The sequence below is a fragment of the Drosophila melanogaster genome, chromosome 3L (genome assembly GCF_000001215.4).
Source record: "Drosophila melanogaster chromosome 3L".
NCBI lineage: Eukaryota > Metazoa > Arthropoda > Insecta > Diptera > Drosophilidae > Drosophila > Drosophila melanogaster.
In genome coordinates, this window is record NT_037436.4 from 24,244,751 (window position 1) to 24,266,825 (window position 22,075).

The 22,075-nt window shown below is 39.5% G+C and overlaps 1 protein-coding gene across 2 annotated transcripts in view; it reads left to right on the top strand.

Annotated features, from left to right (window-relative positions):
• Snap25 (Synaptosomal-associated protein 25kDa) overlaps positions 1-22,075 on the top strand; it is a 225,026-nt gene that overhangs the window by 170,571 nt on the left and 32,380 nt on the right. For both annotated transcript variants that reach the window (NM_001043176.2, NM_001043177.3), the window contains exons 6-7: positions 9,043-9,171; positions 13,742-13,886. In NM_001043176.2, coding sequence (NP_001036641.1) covers positions 9,043-9,171; positions 13,742-13,886 — 274 coding nt within the window. The remainder of the gene's footprint in view (positions 1-9,042; positions 9,172-13,741; positions 13,887-22,075) is intronic.

Consider the following 22,075-nt stretch of genomic DNA (forward strand, 5'->3'; position numbering starts at 1 on the left):
TCATTCGGGTTGCCTGATCCCTTACTTTCATTCAGGTGATCATCTCGCTTTCTTTTCTTACTCTCATTCAGAAAATATTTATTACTTTCCTTACTATCTTTCAGGAATTGTATGTTGTCGCATTCCTTACTCTCATTCGGGAATTCTGTTTGTATTATTTTCCTACTGTCATTCGGAAAATTTTTATTTTCACTTTCCTTACTATCTTTCAGGAATTGTATGTTGTCGCATTCCTTACTCTCATTCGGGAACTCTGTTTGTATTATTTTCCTACTGTCATTCGGAAAATTTTTATTTTCACTTTCCTTACTATCTTTCAGGAACACTGTTTCAAATTTAACAGCTCTAGAATTAACCATATTGGTTTCATCGACAACAACATCTCTTGCGACAATAAATTTTTCATTTACAGCATCCCACAACTTAAAACCATTGGGTTCATAGCCCACAAAAATACTTTTAAATGATTTATCATCAAACTTTCCTTGTTTGTTTTTAATATGCACATAAACAGTTGCACCAAACACTCTCAAATGTTTTAAGTATGGCTTCTTATTGTGCCACATCTCATATGGGGTCTTTGAACTATCAACAAGTGCTCTGCTAGGAATTCTGTTGATTAAATAAGTAGCAGTTAATACTGCTTCGCCCCAAAAGCTTTTATCTAGCTTTGCACCACTAACCATGGTTCGAGCTTTTTCCGTAATGGTTCTTATCATTCTCTCAGAAACACCATTTAACTGAGGTGTATGTGGCACTGTTAAGTGATAAGAAATTCCTTTCTTAACACAAAATTGTCTCATCTCATTTGACAAGTATTCTCTACCATTGTCAATGTATAAGTACACAACCTTTAAATTAAAATGAGCTTCACTCTTGGCTACAAAATCTTGAAACATGCTAAACACATCAGATTTATATTTAATTAAATAAGTTACACAATAATGTGTAAACTGATCAACAAAGATCACAAAATAATTTTTATCATCTAAAGTAACTGGAGTAATAGGCCCACAGACATCTGAGTGTACTACAAAAAGTGGTCTTTTAATATGGGTCTTATCTTTCAATTGTTTAAAAGGAAGTCTTGCCTGTTTACCATTTAGACAGGGTTCACAAATTTCACATGATAACTCTAAGTTGTTTAGAAGACTTTGATCACTAAACATGTTCTTTCGTTTTATTTCTAATAATTTGCCATCGCTTATATGGCCAAACCTCTCATGCCATAAACGAAAATTATTTTTATGCTTAGCATTTATAGAATATGCTTGAAAATTGATCACAGGTACATTGTTTAACATACCTGAATTTTTGACAACCATTAACCCATTTTTCGAAATGGTTACACCGCTTTTGTCAAATTCGATCGACATTCCTGCCTCTTGGAGACGCTTTACGGACATCAAATTACCAGCAGCTTCCTTACAAAAGAGTACATCCTCCAGTGTAATCTCATGGTCATTCCGTAGTCGGACAATACCACGCTTAGTGGCATAAATAAATTCGCCTTGCTTGGCCACTGCAATCTTAAGTGGAGGCACAACCTCCACACTGTCGGTATACAGCGACTCATCATTTATAAGATGGTCACTAGCACCAGAATCAAGGACAAACCCGCAGTTGTCCATCACTGAAGTATTATTCACTTCTTTTACCATAAACGCAATGCCGTGTGATGTTGCAGTTTGAACTTGTTTTTCATTTTCTTTATTTTTATTATTTAATATTCTTTTATAATGGAAACAATCTTTTTTAATGTGGCCTTCTCTGCCACAGTGGTGACACTTGACTTTATACTTTGAATTTCCCTTGAATATTTTCTTTGGTTTAGTTACCCGATTTTTAAACAAATTATTTTTATAAGTGTTATTATTGTTGTGCACGATCGCGTTCATAACTTTCTTGCTTGTATCGTTGTGGTCATTTTTAATTTTAATTTCTTGATCCAGCAATCTATTTTTCACAAACGCCAATGTCAAATTTTCTTCAGATAATGTCTCTATCGCTGTAATAATTCCATCGTAACACGAAGGCAATGTGATCAGTAGATGAGAAATTTTATCCATCTCTTCTATTTTTGCACCAGCTGCCAACAATTCACTTATAAGTTCGTCAAAAATATGAAAATGGCTTAATAGTGACATCTCACTCGATAGCTTCAGAGAAAGCAAACGTTTTCGCAGCGCCAGTTGCGACGCCAAACTTTTTCGTTCATAAACGGCGTCCAAATTCTCAAGAATCTGACGCGCCGTAATGTCGCTTGTTGCGAAATTTAAAAACGAGTCGCTTAGGTACTCTATTATTGTACTTTTTGCACAACGCTCTGCCATTTTCCAGGAGTCATCTACCTCGTTAGGCATTAAACCATCAACTACTTTAAGCACATCTTGCTCGGCTAAAAGAGCCCTAATTCTAAATTTCCAAATCGCGTACTTCTCGCCATCAAACGGCTTAATATTACGTTTAGCCTTGTCCATTTTTCACTCAAATTCTGAGAAGGAAATAATTTCACAAGAATGTGAAAAAAAAAACTATTTCACAAGAATGTGAAAAAATGCTATTTCACAATTTATTTTCACAATCTTTAATTCACAATTTAATTGTTTATTAGGCATGGACTGGGCCCATAACCTGTTGTAATTTATAATTTATATTTCCTTTCTTAATAAATAAATAAATAGTCAAGTTTATGTTTGAGTTTTATGATTTATATTTTAAGTTATTTCAACTGCAACACCAGCACCACGACCTACTCACAGCAAAAAACGTACAAGAAGGAAAGAAGGAATAAAAAGAGTGGTATTCTCTTACAATATGTTTTATGGCATAAAAGGTGTGGCCATTCATATCAAATATAAAGTAGTGTTGTTTAACGTTATTTTTGTAGGTTGAATAGTATATTCCAACACAATTTAAAATTGATCAGATTTGTGGTCGTGACCGGTTCAGCGGATTTATGGGGTTAGAGTGGGCAACATTTTTTTTGGCAAATCGATAAAAATTTACTCGCCTAATAATAAGTCTGACATTCGGAACGAAGTCTGAAGGCGGAGTAGACAGTTGGTGAATCACACCGCGTGCGGAAGTAGGAAGTGAGACAGAACGTCTAAAGAAGGAATTAGTGAGTGGGAACGCGCGGAGAAGTCGGTGAATACCAAACGGTAGAAGCGTCGGGCAGAAAGAGGCACGCAGTACGCGGAAGGACAAGCAGTACGTGTGAAGAGCGATCCTTGGAGTGGAGGAGCAAGGACCTGGCATGTTGGAAACGGTCAGTGGAGTCAGTGGTCGGAATAGGCGGTCCCAGGCCGAGCGTTTCCTTAACCAGTGGACGATACACCTTGCCCCATGACATCCTAAACACGTTTCAGTTGACAGGTCGCCTTTCGGAGGAGCCGACAAGGACCTGGCGTGTTTGAAAGGAACAGTGGAGTCAGTGGTCGGCAAAGGTAGTCCCAGGCCGAGCGTTGCCTCAACCCGTGGACGGTACGCACTGCCCCATAACATCCTAATCCCGCTCGAGCCAGTACGTGGTCCGTTTTCAAGGGATCGCATGCTACGAAGACATGGCGCTGCAGGATTATAGACGTAGGAGCAGCACGAGCACCGGAGGAGTCGGCCGTGAAAACTGTACAATAAATCGATTTCAATTAGAACATCTGCTTTTCCTTGGTCGGGCTATTACACAAATCATTAATTTGGTGGAACGAACGCACAAGCTCTCTGAGCTAGCCGTTGCAGTTCATAGCCAGCAGAAACAGGAAAATCAGTTCGTTACGCTCTAAAATGTATGCTGAATCTCAACCTTTTAGCTTTTAAAGTTCCTGAGATCTCAACGTTCATATGGACAGACGGACAGTCGGACATGGCTAGATCGACTCGGCTATTGATCCTGATCAAGAATATAGAAACTTTATATAGTCAGAAACGCTTCCTTCTGCCTGTTACATACTTTCCAACGAATCTAGTATACCCTTTTATTCTACGAGAAACGAGTAACGAGTAAAAACACTCAATGGAAAAACTGTGCCAGACAAAAACAATAAAATAAATAAAATTGCTACGTTCGCAAACGCTTCTTCAAGCTATTTTCTAGACAAAAAATTAGATTCATGTAATGCTAAATGTTATTACTCCTACAACTAAACCACTAAATATTCTGACGGTGAAGACGCATTAATTAGCTCGTAAATAGAAAACAAAATTTCTGACAAAATGACTAAACAAGACATAATTAAAGCTATGGAGACTGACATTCGCCTAGCGCTTGAGACACAAGCGAAAAAACTACAAGACATTTTCAATAAAAAAAACCGATGATATGGTTAGTGTTTTTCGCGGTGAGTTAGATACTTTAAAAAGTGACTAAGTATGACCGACATCCAAGAAAACAGATTTTGGGCGAAACGCCAATCCCTAAGCAGGAGAGCGTTTACACATTTATGTATTTTCTCAAAGTTTGCTGTGACTCAGCTAATTTGCTCAAGAGCAATTGTAGACGTCAAAAAGAAATCTTGCAACTGTAACGTGTAACGAAATGAAAGACTAAAGTAGCTATACTTGAGGGTGCACGCTTTAGAGACCGGCTCTAGCTGATGGCGTTGGGTGTAGTGGTCTTGCTTGTACAGATACCTCTTCGTTACATAATGAATACGATCAAGAAATTGACCATGCTTACAAGAACAACAAAAGGAAGGAGCTAATATACAAAATCGGAGGAAGCAAATTAATACCTTCGGAAGAGGACAGTTCTAGAACAGGAGAAGAGGTTCGAGAATTTTGTCGCCTGCGAAACACAGGTGGAATCGTGTTAGCGTATTGCCCTACCCTACCTAAGACCACATTCCTTAAGAGCATGGCTCTAGTGGTCCCTTAAGCACCCTACGTCCGGAGAAACATCAGCCGAGTCAGTATTTAGGTTTTTAGAAATTCATATTTTCAGTATTCAATGTTGCTTAAAAATTAATAACAATGTTTATAGATAAAAATAAGTGCATAATAAAGGAAGCAAGTAATTATGCAAATACAAACTAAAGTAAGTTGAGAGAATATAGGGAATATATATAGTTTTTTCTTGGCTGCGAAATCAGAAAAGAAAGGTGTATGCCGTTATTCAAGAACGTTATAATTAAAGAGTTGAAGTTACTAGCTGCTAAATATATTTAAGTGAATAAACAAAGCATTTATCTAAATCTTCTAAAATTTTTAGTGTGACTTTTCTTTATAATCTTGTTCCATGAGTTATTTTTTTTTTTTTTTTTGTTTTATTGTTATAAGGAACTATTAAAGAGAAGAGGAAAATTATTTTTTTTTTAGTTTGAGAGTGGGCCGCGAGTAAATTCGCGGTGTACTTTGTTGAATATTTACAATAATAAAATAAAGTTTTTTAAATTAAACTCACTCAACTTTTCACTCCTCGGCGAAAGATCGATGTGCGGCATTTTCTACCAATGCTTGGAGAAGGTATAATTTCGGATTACACGTCTGCGAACAAACTTTCATGAATTCTTAATCGAAAATACAAAGGAGCACTCTCAGAAAATGAACTCTTCTTACAAAAAAAAAAATGATTAGCTTAGATACTCGAGTTACTCGAGTTACACATACTTTTTACAGCTTATTGTTAAACCTAAAATACATCATGAAAACTTAACTTCTTACTTTCTACGCTCAAAAATGGCGGTTCGGGAATTAATACATTCGAGTACAGGTTAGGTCAGATATTTAGCGGTTTTTTGTTGTTTTTTTCGTATTAATTTAAATAACCCTCCTGTGGGTCCCGGATTAATGCCGATTCTGATCCTGCTGCTGTGGCTGGTTCTCCGCTGCCCCTCGCTGGGAAGGCGCTCCACTTCACGGCCTGTCTTAGTTATCGTCTCTCCTTCTGCCCGCCGGCGGCGGCCCGTGGTGTTAGGACAATGATGCGGAGATGTAAAAGCTGACCCTTCTGCCTTCAATTTCAGCTGTAATTGCCCCAGTTGAAACTTGGAGTCTGGCGACAAGGCGGCAGCGCGATGGCTGCGCCACACGACGATCTTTTCGGCAAAAAAAAATATTTTTTTATTGCCGGGAAACATGCGCCGGACTTATCTCGCGCAGCACTATTATCGAAGAAACGCAGTACGATAATATTTCCCGCGACAAGAAAATATTTATGCCCGCAAGTTACAACTTTCCAAAACGCACTTTCACAACTTGACTCATCCAACTGGAAACCCAAGCCGAGATGTAGGCTTTTTCCCCGATAACCGAATTATCCCAAACTTATCGGGTGCAACTTATAAGGGTTGCATCCCGCCTGGTATATCCTAGCTACAGCTGTGTTCAGAAAAATAGCAGTGCGAGGGAAACTTTGTAATACAAAGGTATTTTTTCATGTCCCTTTTCGGAATCGTTTTTTTATTCCACTTATTTTTGTTAAATGGAATGTGTAGATAAGGAAAAAAGAAAATCCGGTTAGTTTTTCATGTTATCCTTTTTTTATTTACATTCTTGAGCAAAATCACAACTTTTAGGCTGTTCATAAGAATAGCAGTGTCTGGTTTTGACCAACGTAAAGTCCCAAAATGATCAATATTTTTTAAAAAGTGAGTTTGGTTAAGTTAATTCGTATATTTAAAAGGGGAATAAATTATAAAAATAATAAAAAATTATATTTTAGTGGGTAGAGGACAGCACTGCTCCCAGCAGAAAAGAATGTAAATTCATAAGCTTAGAAAGGAAGGAAAAACATATAGGGACATTCAAAAAACCCTTGAATGTTTTCCAAAATGGTATCCAATGCCATTAAATATGAATGGAAGCCCGAAACCCGTGGTACCAAACAAAAAACCACAGATATAGAGGATCGACGCATTGTTTCTTACAGCGAAGTCTATCGTTTTGCATCCTTTAGGGACATAAAGTCTGAGCTGAACTTGGGAATCAGCGACGTTACTATTCTTAGACGACTACTGAATCAAAATTTCAGTGCGAGGAGTCCACGAAAGGTTCCTCTACCTAGCCCAAGGCATATTAAGGAAAGGTTAAGCTTCGCTAAAACCTACCTAAACTGGCCAATCTCCAAATGGCGTAATATCCTTTGGACTGATGGGTCAAAAATCATGCTATTTGGTGGAACTGGTTCACTACAGTATATCTGACGACCTCCAAACACGGAGTACCACCCAAAACACCCACTGAAGACTTTCAATCACGGTGGACCTAAAATCCTGGTATGGGCTTGTTTTTTTACAATAGTATGAGTCCATAACATATGATTTATGGTATTATAGACCATAACGCATATGTAAATATACTTAGTGATGTCTTACTGTAATATTCTGAATATAATATGCCCTTAAAATGGACATTCCAACAGGATAATGATCCGAAACGCAGATGCAAATCGGCTAAGAATAGGTTCAACCAAAATAGAATAGATGCAATGCCGTGGCAAGCACCATCTTCCGATTTAAACCCGATTGAAATCCTGTAGGGGGACATTAAACAATATGTGTCGAAGAAGTCCCCGACGTCTAAGGCTCAGATTTGGCAAGTTGTGCGGGTTGCATGGGCAAAAATTCCTCCCAAACGTTGCCAGGACCTGGTGGACTCCATGCCGCGTGGGTGTAAGGCTGTGCTGGCTAACAAAGGCTATCCAGCCAAGTATTAGGCCCTAATTAACATATTAAAAAGAAAAACCAAGTTCGTTCTAAGTCAAGTTGAATTTTGTTACAATTTTTTCATAGCACTGCTATTTCATTGAACACCAGAATTTCTGCCTATTATGTTGTTTTAATCTATATTTTCGAAACTGTTGAAGAAATAAAAGTGAAACATTTGTTAAATTGTTTGAAATTAAATACCTAATGATATTATAAAAAAAAATTTCCTATTAAAACTGTAAATCATAGGAATTTTTTATCTTAAACTCTCAAGTCCAAAGCACTGCTATTTTTCTGAACACAGCTGTACATCATACTGCATCTGGTATGACCTTACATTGGTGTGACCCAGCTGACCGCAAGCCCACTATCGATTATTCATCGAGACTTTATCACCCACTGCCTCAGTCGCCTCTACACAACTTATAAATATTTTTCCCAAAATTAACACTTTTTATTGCGACAATGAAAGGTCTCTAAATTCTCTTCGGTTGATTTGATTCTGCTTTCAACAGTCGAATATAAAAAAAATTCATTCGGTAACCAAAATGAAACCAGTTGAACTCATCAGTTCAAATAAATAGACTTGTGAAAGCACAGTCTAAAAAATCGAACAGGAAAATAAAAACGGAAAATAAGAGTTATCAAGTAGGAGATACGGTTAAATTAAACAAACGCTTGGGAAATAAACCAACTCCACTATGCGTTGAGGGCATGGAAGGAGACTTAGTTCTTATAAAAGTAGGGGTGGTCCATTAGAACAATATAAAAAATTGGAAATGGAATTGGATCCTAGAAATACTAGGAAATAAGAATGAAATTGGAATTAAATTTTGTTTACTTCTTTTAACATCAACAGTTGTAGCGCTTTTAATGACGATCATCACGACAGCCACAGTTAAATTGACAAATTACTTACTTGTAACAGACGGGGTCGTATGTATGTAACCATTTGGCAAGATTACGGCTTCTCAGGACACACAACGAATGTGACTACGTATAAGACTTACACGGACGAAACCAGACTTACTTACAAACTTACTCAAACAGGACCACATACGGAACGTACTGCTCACTGACCTCACTGACACATCGACACACTTATTACGACACTTAAGGTCAAGCGTAGAGACGCACGTAGTATAAACTTGCTGGGGACAGCTCTGAAGGTTACACTTTCAAAAAGAAACCTGAACAACGTTGAAGCTAAGGAGATGACATTTGAGTATTTTACTAATATTAGCATAACATATATATATTTTTAAAAAACCCGATCGCGTCTATTTCTGCAATTTCTAGCTATTAGAATTACATTTGACAAAGCAAAAATGTCACATAATTTCTAAGTTTACCAAAAGAAATATTTTAACCAAAAATAAATTTTTAATACTTTCAGAAGTCAATCATTCAAAGAAGATGATGGGACCTGGAAAGGAAATGATGACGGAAAAGTTGTAAATAATCAGCCACAGAGAGTGATGGATGATAGAAATGGCATGATGGCGCAAGCGGGTTATATTGGCAGGTAAGTTTACCTGTGAAAGCCTAAGCGCGAGTATGCAGAACGCTAAACCAAAGGTGTATGCGCGAGAGTAGGAAGTATAGAGAGAGACTTGGCAGCACATAAGCAAATGATTTTAGGAACTGCTGGCGGAATTTGGGGATCGCTTTGGTAATATTTTAGAAAGCGAGCAGCCTGTTAAGGATCAGCTTCTCCATAATTTTTCCTAGGGATGGGAGTAGACTGGTGCGATTTTAAGAGCCAACGTCTGTCTGTGGCCTTTCGTGCTTACGCACCATCCCAGATTTTGGAAAGTATCGCAATACATGAACAAGGTACTGTAATACTAATTCTATTGTCACGGAGATCTGCTCCTGGAGCTTTATTGGGTGAGTTTTGCTATAAGTTTCTTCACTTTTTTGCAGCGCCACTGCAACAGTGAATCCGTTGCATGCGTAGGTCTCCTGTTCTTTTGTTCCCTTCGTGCTCTTCGTTTTATCCGAAGCAGTGTCAATCTTTTAGTAGGAAATTAATGTGGTCTGGGCTCCTCTACTTCATGTGGAGTTCTCGGTGCAACAAGCAGAGCTGCCTCATTTAGTTTGCTCAGGAAATGGCTTATGCATTGTAAATATCTACCGTCGTCCAGATTTGTTTATTGACCTCAATTAATAATTCAAAAACTAATGACATGATACATAATGCTTGATGACAGGCATTACTTTTATATCGGGATCGCTGGGGAATAAACGAAGGTCTTCAGATACTCAGATTCCATACTCCGATTTTTAATGTTGGTTGGGTGTATTATCATTATGGAATTGATGGCCCAAATGGATGCGTGTCTATCGCATTGAATTTGTTGTTAGAAATATTGTCAAACGTTAGTATAATTCCAGCCAGCACAGTTGCACGAGCACTGGATCGACTCTTGTTTCGTCGATTTATAACAGCGAATGAGACGTTTGTACTTACTGACTCAGCTGAAATTAATCCGCTTGGAGAACGTTGAGTGGGTGTGGCATAGTTGTTAATTGGCAGCCTAGCCCTTGGCTTTGGTTTTGTAGCTTTTTCTGCTCTGACAGGGCAGCTATTGTCTTTCGAGACATGACCAACACCGCAGTTGATGTACAAACATTTAACGCTTGTGCACATGTAGGGACCACTACATTTGACACAAATGGGGTCTTGGGGGCAATAGTTCTTAGAGTGACCGAAAATTTGGCATCTTTGCATTGTAGCAACTCTTTTCTTTGCTCAATCTTGTATCTATTGAGTAAAGTAATTTGAAGACACTCTGAAGTATTCGGCCCGTGTTTTGGACTGACAAAGAACAAATTTTGTGTAGTTTTAAAACTTATCGTTGCTTCGTTATCATCGTCGTTAGCCGCATTGTTTTTTAACAAGGCTTTTTGGGCATTGCCTGTTCTATTTGTGAGCTACGAACATTAGCATGGATTCCTTTGATAATGAGTTGATGAGGCCAAAATTGACAATTTAACTTTACTTCTGTTACGGCTGTTCGGAACGAATTGGAACTGGTTGCGTAGATTCTGGACACTCCAAACTTAGAAGTGCGAATGTAGTAGTTTGAAGAACAAATACTCTCTTTAAGGGCAAGTTACAAGTTGTTTGGATTGCAATCACTTGATACGCATATTGATGAGGGCTTGCTGAATTTTGCGGATTGTATTATCACCATCTTGGGCTAAAATCTCTTTAATATCAGAGTCAGCATTCAACAGGTCTTGCTCCATATACTCAGCTTCAGTTGTACCAACATTTCTACAAACCTCAAAGCATCCAAAATAAATGCCAAAGCTCTTAACAAGAACAAGTACACTAACAACAGGGACAGCGAATCCATATAGAACCTTAAACTCTACACAAAACGTACAAATGTCTAACTATAATAAAATGGAATTTAAAAGGATGCGTAAACAATTACAGCCAACTCCTTATTCTAATCAAAAAATACTCCTCTCACATAATTTCCTTCCAAGAAACCCATATACACTAATAACATTCCTACCCCAATAAACTAAAAACTATTAACTAATATTGCCACCAACAGATTTGGGGGCGTAGCATAACTAGTGCACATGTCAATCCAATACACTGTCCTCAACATCATAAGCGATATAGAAGCAATAGCCAAATACAGAATCTAAACTTAAATTAAACATATTTTCCACATACATTTCTCCGACCAAAAACATTACTAAAAAAAACTCCAAAACTCCAAAAACACAACAACCACCCTCTCTAATTACGGGATATTTTAATGGATGGCACCCATCCTGAGGCTCCCCAACAACAACGTGGGGAAACAACTCAAAGGTTCATTGACAATACGCCCCTTATTCTGTTAAAATCTCCCACACACTTTTCAACACACAATACATACACACACATAGACCTCACACTCTGCTCTCCAATCCTAGCCCCCACGCCAAGTGGAAAATACTAAACGATCTTCATGGTAGCGACCATTTCCCTATTATCACAACACTATTCCCAACAACCAATCCGAAAAAAATTCAACAGACCCTTTTTTAAATTAAAAGAAGCCAACTGGAAACAGTTCATCGCACTTACCCAACAAACCAACAAGAAATACCACACCTCCCACAACGTAAACAAAAACCGCTCAAATCAAGAGAATTATTCTTTATAACACAGAAGACAAACACAAACCTCACCTAAAACGCATCCATAGAGGGTTCCATGGTGGAATAAACACCTCGACCAATTTCTAAAAAAAATTAAACCGCACAATTACTGTAGACAACATTATAGACTATAGATGCAAAAACGAAAATTTCTGTTCGAATTAAAAAAGAGATAAAAAGAAGCTTCCAGCTCTTTCACCTCCACTATCCAAACCACTCCTCCAAAATATGGGCCAATATAAGACGTTTCTGCGGACTTAACCCAGTAAAACAAATTCATGCAAAAACAAAACAATGAGACTACATTGGCTAGCAACGAAATTGCTAACATATTTGCACAACATTTTTCTGACTTCTACGGCAACTGGAACTTTTCAGAGAAGATCCGAAACAATAAATATAGAAATAATCTACATAACTATACCCCCTCTCCAATAGCCCAAGCCATAGAAGTAAACATAACATATCTCGAACTTAGCTCAGCCTTACAAACATTAAAAGGATGTGCTTCAGGACTTAATAGGATTTCAGATCAAATGATCAAAAATAGCTCCCCCACAACAAAAAACAGAATAACAAAACTAATCAAATCTAATCATCCCAATCCTCAAGCCGAACACCGACAAAACTAAAACTTTGTCATACCGACCCATCTCTCTCAACTGCTGTATAGCAAAAACGCTAGTTAAATAATAGCGAAAAGACTCTGGTGGCTAGTGACATATAACAATCTACTTAACGGCAACCAATTCAAATTTAAAAAGGGCAAATCGACTTCGGACTGTCTACCCTCCCTATGTACACCCTCCCTTGTCACTCTTGATTTTTCAAGAGCCTTCGATCGAGTAGGTGTTCACTCCATAATCCAGCAATTGCAGGAATGGAAAACGGGCCCCAATATAAAGTATATAAAAAACTTCATTTGTAACAGGAAAATGACTGTCCGCGTCGGTCAATAATTTCAATAAATTATCCTACATCATATCCTTACATAAAGAAATAAAACTTAATGCATACGCCAACGACTTCTTCCTTATAATAAATTTCAACAAAAACAGCTTAGACAACCTATTTAACGATATAGAATATTGGGCCTCCTACTCAGGGGCATAGCTATCCCTAGCCAACACCACATATGCAGAAAACACCACTGTGTATGCAAGATAAGCTGCAACAACATCCAAATTCCCACCGTTACTTCTTAATATTTCTAGGAATGACCTTAAGCAACGCATATAAATGGAACACACATATAAACTTACTTCTACCCAAACTACACAATAAACTAAATATAATAAAATGCCATTCTAGTCTTAAATTTAATTGCAACACGTATACACTACTTAATGTCGCAAAGCCAACAGTTATAGCCAAACTAGAGTATGGTTTGTTTCTGTATGTACAAAATGCTGTAATGCTCCCAAAAGCATTATGAGCAAAATAAAAACACCATTTACCTCCGCAATCCGTCTATCTCTCGGAGCTTATCGCTCTACCCCAGTAAATAACTTACTTTACGAATCTTTAGAAATAAAACGAGACCTTCAAATAGCCAAACTATCTCAAAACCTAATCTTCTCTAAAAACAGACCAATTCATAAGTTCGTTAAGCATAAAAAACTAAAAAGAAAAAAAACACCAATAATAGACCAAATAATCAAGCTTAGCCTAGAACTTAATCTACCCTACAAACACCGAACTCCTTTTCCCCTAACCTTTTCCTTCCCGTACTGTTATTGCTGTTCGCTAATATGTTGCATTCCGCAGCTTATATCTGAATTTGTGCTGAGTTTTTAACTCTTTATGATGTATAATGTCTATTTAATTGCATGGCCTTACCATACATTCGAACTTTTGAAATGAATTCTCTGTTATAATACTTACATACAACAATGAATTGACCAACAACACATTTTTTCATTTAGGATAACGAACGACGCTAGAGAAGATGAAATGGAAGAAAATATGGGCCAGGTAAACACTATGATAGGCAATCTCCGAAATATGGCATTGGATATGGGCTCTGAGCTGGAAAATCAAAATCGTCAAATTGATAGAATAAACCGGAAGGTATGTTGACATTTTATCCTAAACTTTAACAGATTTGCAGTTTATTCTATCTGTCAGATTAGGAAGTTAATTTAATGCAGAACCCCAAAACACTGTTCATAAATTTTAAATTTATTTTAAGAAGACTACCTAAGTAACTTTTACACTTATAGGTAGCCCCATTTTGTTTAGAAGTTACTTTATGTAAGTTTTAGTTATACTTATAAAACAACTAACGAAAACAGAACATTACACGTCGCAGAGGACACCGTCGCTGCTGAACTCCTGAGATTCCCCGGTAGCAGTGTATATTCGTTAGATTTCAAACATATGTATGTTCACTTTGGCTATAGACAATCATCATGACAATCATGTCATGTCAGAGGGACACTGCGTCGTAAAACATTTGCTCACTCTTTCTAAATACTTGACCAACATTACTGACTATTTTCTCTTAAACGACGGAAGTTGAAGGAGGGACAACGTCCTTCAGTTCAAAACTGGCAATACGGCCGGCCGATGAATTGATCGCCGATAATTATTATTATTAAGTGGGTTTGTATGTGTCCTGCGACCCAGTCGGATCTTTGGTACTTCCCCTTCATGACTCAAAGATCCCCCTGAAGTCCAATGCACTGTATAAATGCCAGAATTTAAATGGGATTCAGGGCTGCAATTGTTTCCTGTGGGAATACATATATGTCCAGGAGTCTGTTCCTCCTGATGGAAAGCGCCATGCAATCACATATAATATGTGCAGAGCTCTCCATGCAGCAGAAGCGACAGAGTTCACTGTCTGCAATGCCAATCTTGTGCAAATGGCTGTGAAGTCGTCAATGCCCCGTAAGAAGGCCAGTCAAAATGAGTCTTGAACCTCTTATGGTTATATTCGCGGAGGAGAATCTTAGACTGCCTAAGTCCTGGTAGGTGTTCCCAGAAGGAAAGACGTTTTTCTTCCTCTAGTGACTTTAGTAAGCCCCGTACTCTGTGGTGACCAACACCACAGAAGGGTTCGGGCCCAATTAGAGGGTTCTCTGCCCCTTTCCTGGCTAGGTTGTCCGCTAGCTCATTGTGTCCCGGGATCCACCTTATTGTGAGTTTGTTGACAGCTCCTAGTTTTTCTAGGGCTGTCCTCACTTCATTTACTAGCTTAGATGTTATCCTAGCTTTGCTGAGCGCCTTTATGGCTGCTTGACTATCAGATAGTATAGAAATGTCCTTGCACGATAGTTCCTTTACAGACTTAACTCCGCACAGCGTCCGCACAGACTTCAGCTTGAAAAATGCTTGTGTATCTGCCCATTGATTCGTGGTATTTCAACCTGGGGCCTACAACCCCCAGCCAACTTCCCTTGTCGGTGAGGGATCCGTCTGTGTATATTTATTGTCTGTGGTTTCATAGGGTGTACTTTCCCCAGGGATGTCCAACTGTTTTTATTATTGAGATGAGTGCTGAAGTTCTGAGCGAAACTATGCTCAACTGGCATAGCATCCCTTGGTTGCATTAGCAAAGGGATATTCCTTTTTAGGCTTTCAGCATCCTTACTTGTAAGGTTGCAGTCATTTCCTGCTCCCTCAATTCTTATTAGGGTGGCTTTCCGTTTCATTTCAATGACGATAGGAAGCGGCGTCACCTCTATTAGTACTTCTAGGGCTGCAGTGGGACAGGGACGTATTGCTTCTGTCATGCATATGCAGACCATTCTTTGCAGTTTATGGAATTTGACCTTAGTGGTGCTAAGGCGTGCTCTATCACCCTCGGCTATTGTCCCATAGGTTAGTATGGGTCTGACTACCATGAGGTACAGCCATCTTATTATGCGTAGTGAGGTTCTACATGTGAAGAGTGATCTAGTGCACTTATCAATTGTGTTATCGATATGAGTTTTGAAGCTCAGTTTGGAGTCAAGGGTTATCCACAGATACTTATTTTCATTGCTGACCTCTATGAGACATTCTGACAGGTTTATTGCCTTCATTCTCTGTAGCTTGTACCTATTTGTGAAAGGAACAATAACAGTGTTTCTAGGATTTAGGCTCAGGCCTACTTCCTCGCTGGTCATATTGAGGCCCAGTTGAATGATATCGCAGAGTGTTTCCTCATATTTACCTCTAGCTATAATGCCAATATCGTCAGCATAGCCTTGGCAAAGTATACCTCTGCGGGTCAGTCTGTCCAGCAGCTCGTCTACCAGCAAGCTTCACAGGAGAGGCGAGAGGACAACCCCTAGTGGTAGATACCAAAGACTCTAGAATAACAAGATGCGTAGCGGCCATGCATTGGTTTGGCACTATGCAGCCACTTTTTTAGTGACGGCCAAAATTGCTCTCTTTCCGCTTGCTCCCGCTGAGAGCGTAAGAAATCTAAAAATAGAATTTGGTTGCTTGTGTGAGTAAAAACAAGAGGCGAGAACGCGTATATGTGTGCGTGTTGTGCTAGAAGACGATTTTCGGGCCGAAATCAATTCTGATCGAAGAAACGAATTTAAATTGTACATATTAGGGTAGTTTTTGCCAATTTCGTAGCAATATGATGAAATAAAATAATTTTTAAAAATTCGCGCCCTGACTATTATAATTTTAAAGCCTTTTAAATTTGTTTGTTAAAATCGCCGCTCGAATTAGCTACCGTTTACACATTTATATTTATGTTTAATTCTAATTTGTCTCTCATCTGACAATTTTTTAAAAGCGAATTATTTTAGTGTCTTTGCTTTGTTCATATCTTGAGGCACGAAGTGCGGACACAAGCACTCAACAATCATTGCCTCATTAATTTTTCACACGCCGCAAGATGAATACTCTAATGACAAATATTCTTATATAAAGTCATTTTTTAAATTTATTTTTTTTGGCTATTTTTAATCTATTTTCAAATAATAATAACGTTAAGGCAATGCAAAACAAGAATTTTTCGCATGGTGCCAATTGATCAAAAATAATATAGATTTAAAGTCAAAGAACTTCTAAGGTAAAGGGCATATTTTGTCAAATTTACAATGCATGAGCATACGGGTGCACACATACAGTTGTCTGCTATCACTTTATGCGATAGCGCTCTCCGCTCTCTAACAAAAATTCGAGAGAGCCTGGAGCCACCTCTAGAGCCACGGCGAAAAAATCGTGTGCCAAAAAATCGTATGGCGTTACGCATCTTGTTATTCTAGTGTTTTTGTAGATACTGTGGACGACTGTCCTCCTATAGTGGCCATGGCTCGCCTAGATGCCAGTAGTGATTTGATCCATCTGCTGGTTGGTCTAGTCCTCTTCATGCCAGGGATGCGTTGACAGCCTCATGGGAGGTATTGTCGAAGTATGTCTAAGAAGGCACATAACGCCACTTCCTTGTGAGTCAGTGATCAGTTGGTCTGCCCGCCCTATAGGCATGCTGCGTCCGTTGGAGCGGAAGCTCCACAATCAGAGTGCTTCTAATGCTGACATCCACAAAAACGATGTCAAGCTGATGGGTCTGAACGACTTCGGATCAGTGATGTCTTTCTTTCCAGCTATACTCCAGGCAGTAGGTATATGTCCTAAAGCTAGGCTGCTGATCAGTATTTTCCTGACCGGCGCTGGGAGCTAACTTAGCGCTCGTTGAAGCAGGATTGGCTGAATGCCATCTGGACCTGGAGATTTGTAGGGCTGGAATGTACCAATTGCCCATCTTAATCTCTCCGTTGTTACTATTGATTTTGCTTTGGCCCAATCAGTAGCACGCGGTCTACTTTGTGCCGTTACCGGGGTATTCCAATCCGTTTGAAGCGTGCTTAACGGAAAGTGAGTTGCCAGTAGTAGCTCATGTTCTATTCTCTCCTATCGTATAGGAGTTATCCTCTTTTCATAGTGCCTGATTTGATTCTGGCACTCCTTTGGAGAATGCTATGTAAAATCTAGCGCCTTCACATGTGTTTACTATTGCCTCACAGAAGGTTCTAAAATTCCTTCCTTTGGTTTCCTGATCTCATGGTTATAAATGGTCATTATATTCCGGTAGGCATCCCAGTTCCCTTCTCTTTTTGCTGTGTTAAAGAGACGCCTGGTCGCTTTCCGTAACTTCTGCTATTGGTCGTTCCACCATGGAGCATCTTTTTCCCTCTTTGCTCGGCCAAGGGAGCAGTTTTCTCTAAACGCGAGTTTTCTCTAAAACCCGAGTTATTATCTTATACGGCGTCCTCCAGTTCTAGAGTGGTACGGAGTTTACCGGTTACCCTAGTATCTGGATCTCGCAGTAAGGAGGCATTGAACCCTTTCCAGTTCGTATTCCTGGAAATGCGCCTACGCTCGCTACATTCTAGATTTAGCCCTATGTTAAAACTAATAATTCTGTGATCTGACATTGACTCCTCAGGAGATACGTTCCAGTCGATTGTATGCGAAGCCACTGATCTGCTGGAAAGTGTAATGACCAGAACCTCACATCTTACCCTAGTAACAAATGTCAGAACATTGCCGAAATTTAGAATTTCTAGATAGTTATTCAAGATAAATTCTATGAGTGACTCACCTCTTTGGTTCACGTCGCTGCTGCCCCATATCCCGTGATGTGCATTTGCATCACATCCAATGATGATGGGTAAGTGCATCTTCAGTGTTTACCCAGTGCAGTGATTTCGGGCGGTGGAGATGCCCAGATCACCATCCGCCGGTACCGCTTCTTCCCAACTCAACAGGTTTAGTTCCATGCCTAGCTCCTGAGAGGATATCGAGGTCTGATCTCCCATCTCGACGACGGTCGCATCGAGATCCTCATCGTCCGCCAGATCATCGTTGGAGAGCTTATTGGGCTTTTCCTTCTCCGCAGAGACTGGTGGATTTCGATGAGTCTCGACCCATCTTGTGCCGGCTTTGATCGCCTTGGCCTTCTCTAGACCACAAACTGAGATTTCTTCAAACCTGAAGCTCAGCTTGTGGTCGCTAGAAATAATCTTAACACATGAGTTGTCATCAATGCCATGGCTGAGGAGCGAGCCACCACCCTCATTCTTCCTTGACATAAGACGCCAGTTCTCAGTGTCCAAGTCATTTTGTTTTTTGATCAATTCCATGATTCACTTTGTTGTCTTGTCTACTGTCCTGGGCAGAAGATGGTTATGTTGTGTGACAATGGCAAGTCGTCGCCCATCTTTACCTCCAGGGAGACACCGCTTACTTAGCCACTCAGCAGTGGTTGCGTTGCGGCAATCCACTATCAGGTGACCCACCCTGAAGTGGATTCCTCCAAACTTAATTGGAGAATCCCAACCAGAGAGGACTATCTCTTCCAGTAGTGCGTCCTCGAGCTGTGAGAGGTTCTCGCTGCTGAGGACGACTTTGGGGTACCCCTTTGTTACGACCGCAACATTAATGGGCCCTAACTGGGGCCTGCATATGATGGCTTGCGTACCTCAGTTGCCTTTGCAGCCCTTGAGGTACTTTCATCATCGAAAGGAGCAGTCAGTGGCCTGCTCTTCTCCACATTCTGCCTCTTAGGGGTTTCCGGTGGAGGCGTCAGGGTGGAGCTTGCCCGCTTCGAAGCAGAGTTGGGCCTTTGCTCTAGCGGCTGCGGTGTCTTGGCCAGAGACAAAGCTCCTGCGGGTGACTTGCCCTACTGAAGGTAACGAAGATACCACTTCGTTCTGGCCCCTCTCAGCCCCTTACGGTTAGGGTCATCCCGGGCCCCAGGCTGACCAAGTTGCGGTAATGGGTTTTTAGCCCGTCCCGCTTGGCCGGCTTGGACCACATTCGAGTGACTCGGTGTGGCTGCCCGATTCTTCCCTCCCGCAACTGGGCGTGCTTGTGCCGTTGGCACACTCCGATTATGACACCTTAGTCCGGCCCGGAGATGTGGAAATTTAGAGAGCTACCAGCTCCATCCCAACTACGATTAGCCAGCACTCTTAGCAGAGACATGACCTAACTAGGAGCCTGTTTCCAGCCGCCCTCGCGTGGAGAGTGTAGTTGCACTTCCAGTAGTGTACCACCGTTGGTGGCGCGTTGATCCCCTTGTGATACCTACTGGCGTGGCGGCTATTGATCGCCGATACGTGCACTTTTTGTTCTTGACCTCCGCTCCGACTTGAACCTTCACGAAATGAAATGTGTTCCTCAACAATGACGATGGGTTTTCACACAAACAAGGCCATTTTTGGCTTGTAAATCGCAACAGACATACAACACCTAAGGAGCTATCGTGAATTATGACACAAAGCATGTAACAAACTCTGAGCGGCTTGAAAACAACAACGGAAATTTTACTTCTTAAGGGATGTAAGAAATCCCCAACCGACCTCTAACTCGCTGCACCTATCTAATGTGTTCTCCCGGACAAATGGATATTCGTTAAAACCGCTTCCTGTTCAATACTGTTTTCGTCTCTTCGAAGTGCCACTTCACAGGTTTATCACGTCTAGCATTTAAAATATATTTTACGTTGTGGTTTGCGTACATATATATTTAGAGTACAATGTACTCAGAATACTTACATAAATCACTAACATAATTACATACGCATTGGCAGTGCTAGCATAAACAATAATGTTCAAGTGGAAGTGTTACATGATCGCACACGGCATAAGTGCATGGTCAGCATTCCCACGCTAACCAAATGCCGCTATGTACATAATGTGCGCACATAGCATTCTTTCTCAACTCTCTTAACATAAGTATATAAAATAAAATAAAGTATATAAAAATATAAAAATATAATAGCCGCTTCTCTGCCGCCTTCACCAGGCAGTGAAGGCGCACTTCATAGCCTAAGATGAATATTGTATTATCTTTAAGGGGAAGTCGAGTTTTACAACTGATACGAGCTTCACGATAAAAATAAATTGAGCTATGCTCCAGAAAAACATCTAAAGGATTTTATCTATAACATGGCGACCGTGACAGGACAGGGACCTAAGGCCTAAGGACATAGGGCCTAAGGACTACAATCACAATCAACACAAAATTTGTATTGGACTGGACTCGAAAGGCAGATGGAAGACAAAATTCTGAGTGAGTAGAGTAAGGCAATGAGAAAAAAGCCCGGCGGTGGGCGGCAAAAGTTAAAACCGAGAATAGCTCACCTAAGGTGGCTATTATATTCTCAAGCAGAGCTTGACTTCCTACAACAAGAATTAACAAAAGCGCCAATAAAAACCAAAAGGCAAACTCTCTCATTCATAAAAACAACAAATAATACAAAAATTAAAACTGTAACACCACCACCCAAAACCAAGCATACCAGTTTACAAGGAACAATGCCCGTTGGACTGCGAGGGACCATGGAGAGCCTATTGCAAATACACTTGCAAACATTGTAAGGACATCAACCAGCAGAAGGAGACCTGTGCACCGGCACCGCTTAACGCGTCAAGTTAAGCCAGTAAGGGCACCTCTAACCACCAACAACAGCAGCTTGGGCAGCAGGCACCGGCACCGTATGGAAAGGAAAAGGAAACCGACAGCGCTTCCGAGAGCGCAATTTTTTTTTTCTCAATAGCACTGCGTTGCAAAAATTTTTTTTAATGCACTACGATGCATATTTTTTTTGTCCTAACCATTAAAAAAAATTGTAGAATCGAGTGGAAATATTTCTGCCCGATGAGCCGTATAGCCTGTAAACCTATACAAAAACAATAGGCAGGAACATATGTAAAAATTATAAGCAAAAAATTTTAATAAATAATAATAAATAATAAATAATAAACATAAAATTCAAAAATAAAAATACAAATATTAATACACTTTTTAACGTAAATGTCAATAGTGACAAACAGAATATATAAAGAAGAAATTTATGAAAATACTGAAGAGATCTTAAAACCCAATATGGGCTTAGTTGATACAAAAACAGTGGATTCCACTGCAAATGGCATAAACAAACAATTTAAGCTATATAACAACAATCTTGTTAACAATTTTTATACTAATGATAATATTTGCACTCATAAAAGTGTATAAACTCCACAATAAATGCCTAAAGAAACGATATAATAGCAGGGCCGATGGCCTAGAAAAAATTTAATTTTTAAATAATGAGGTCATTAATGAAAGAAACATAATAATAAATTTTTTTTTTAAGTTTAAATCATTTATTATTATTCATTAGGAATCGTTCACTTCCTTCTGAACTTAACCTAATGTGTAGCTTAAAAGATATTATGGATTCTGTTCCTTAACGTGTTCGGGTCCAGTGTTGGACCTAACATGGTTTCTATTAAAAGAGCCTTAGTTGAATAATAAAA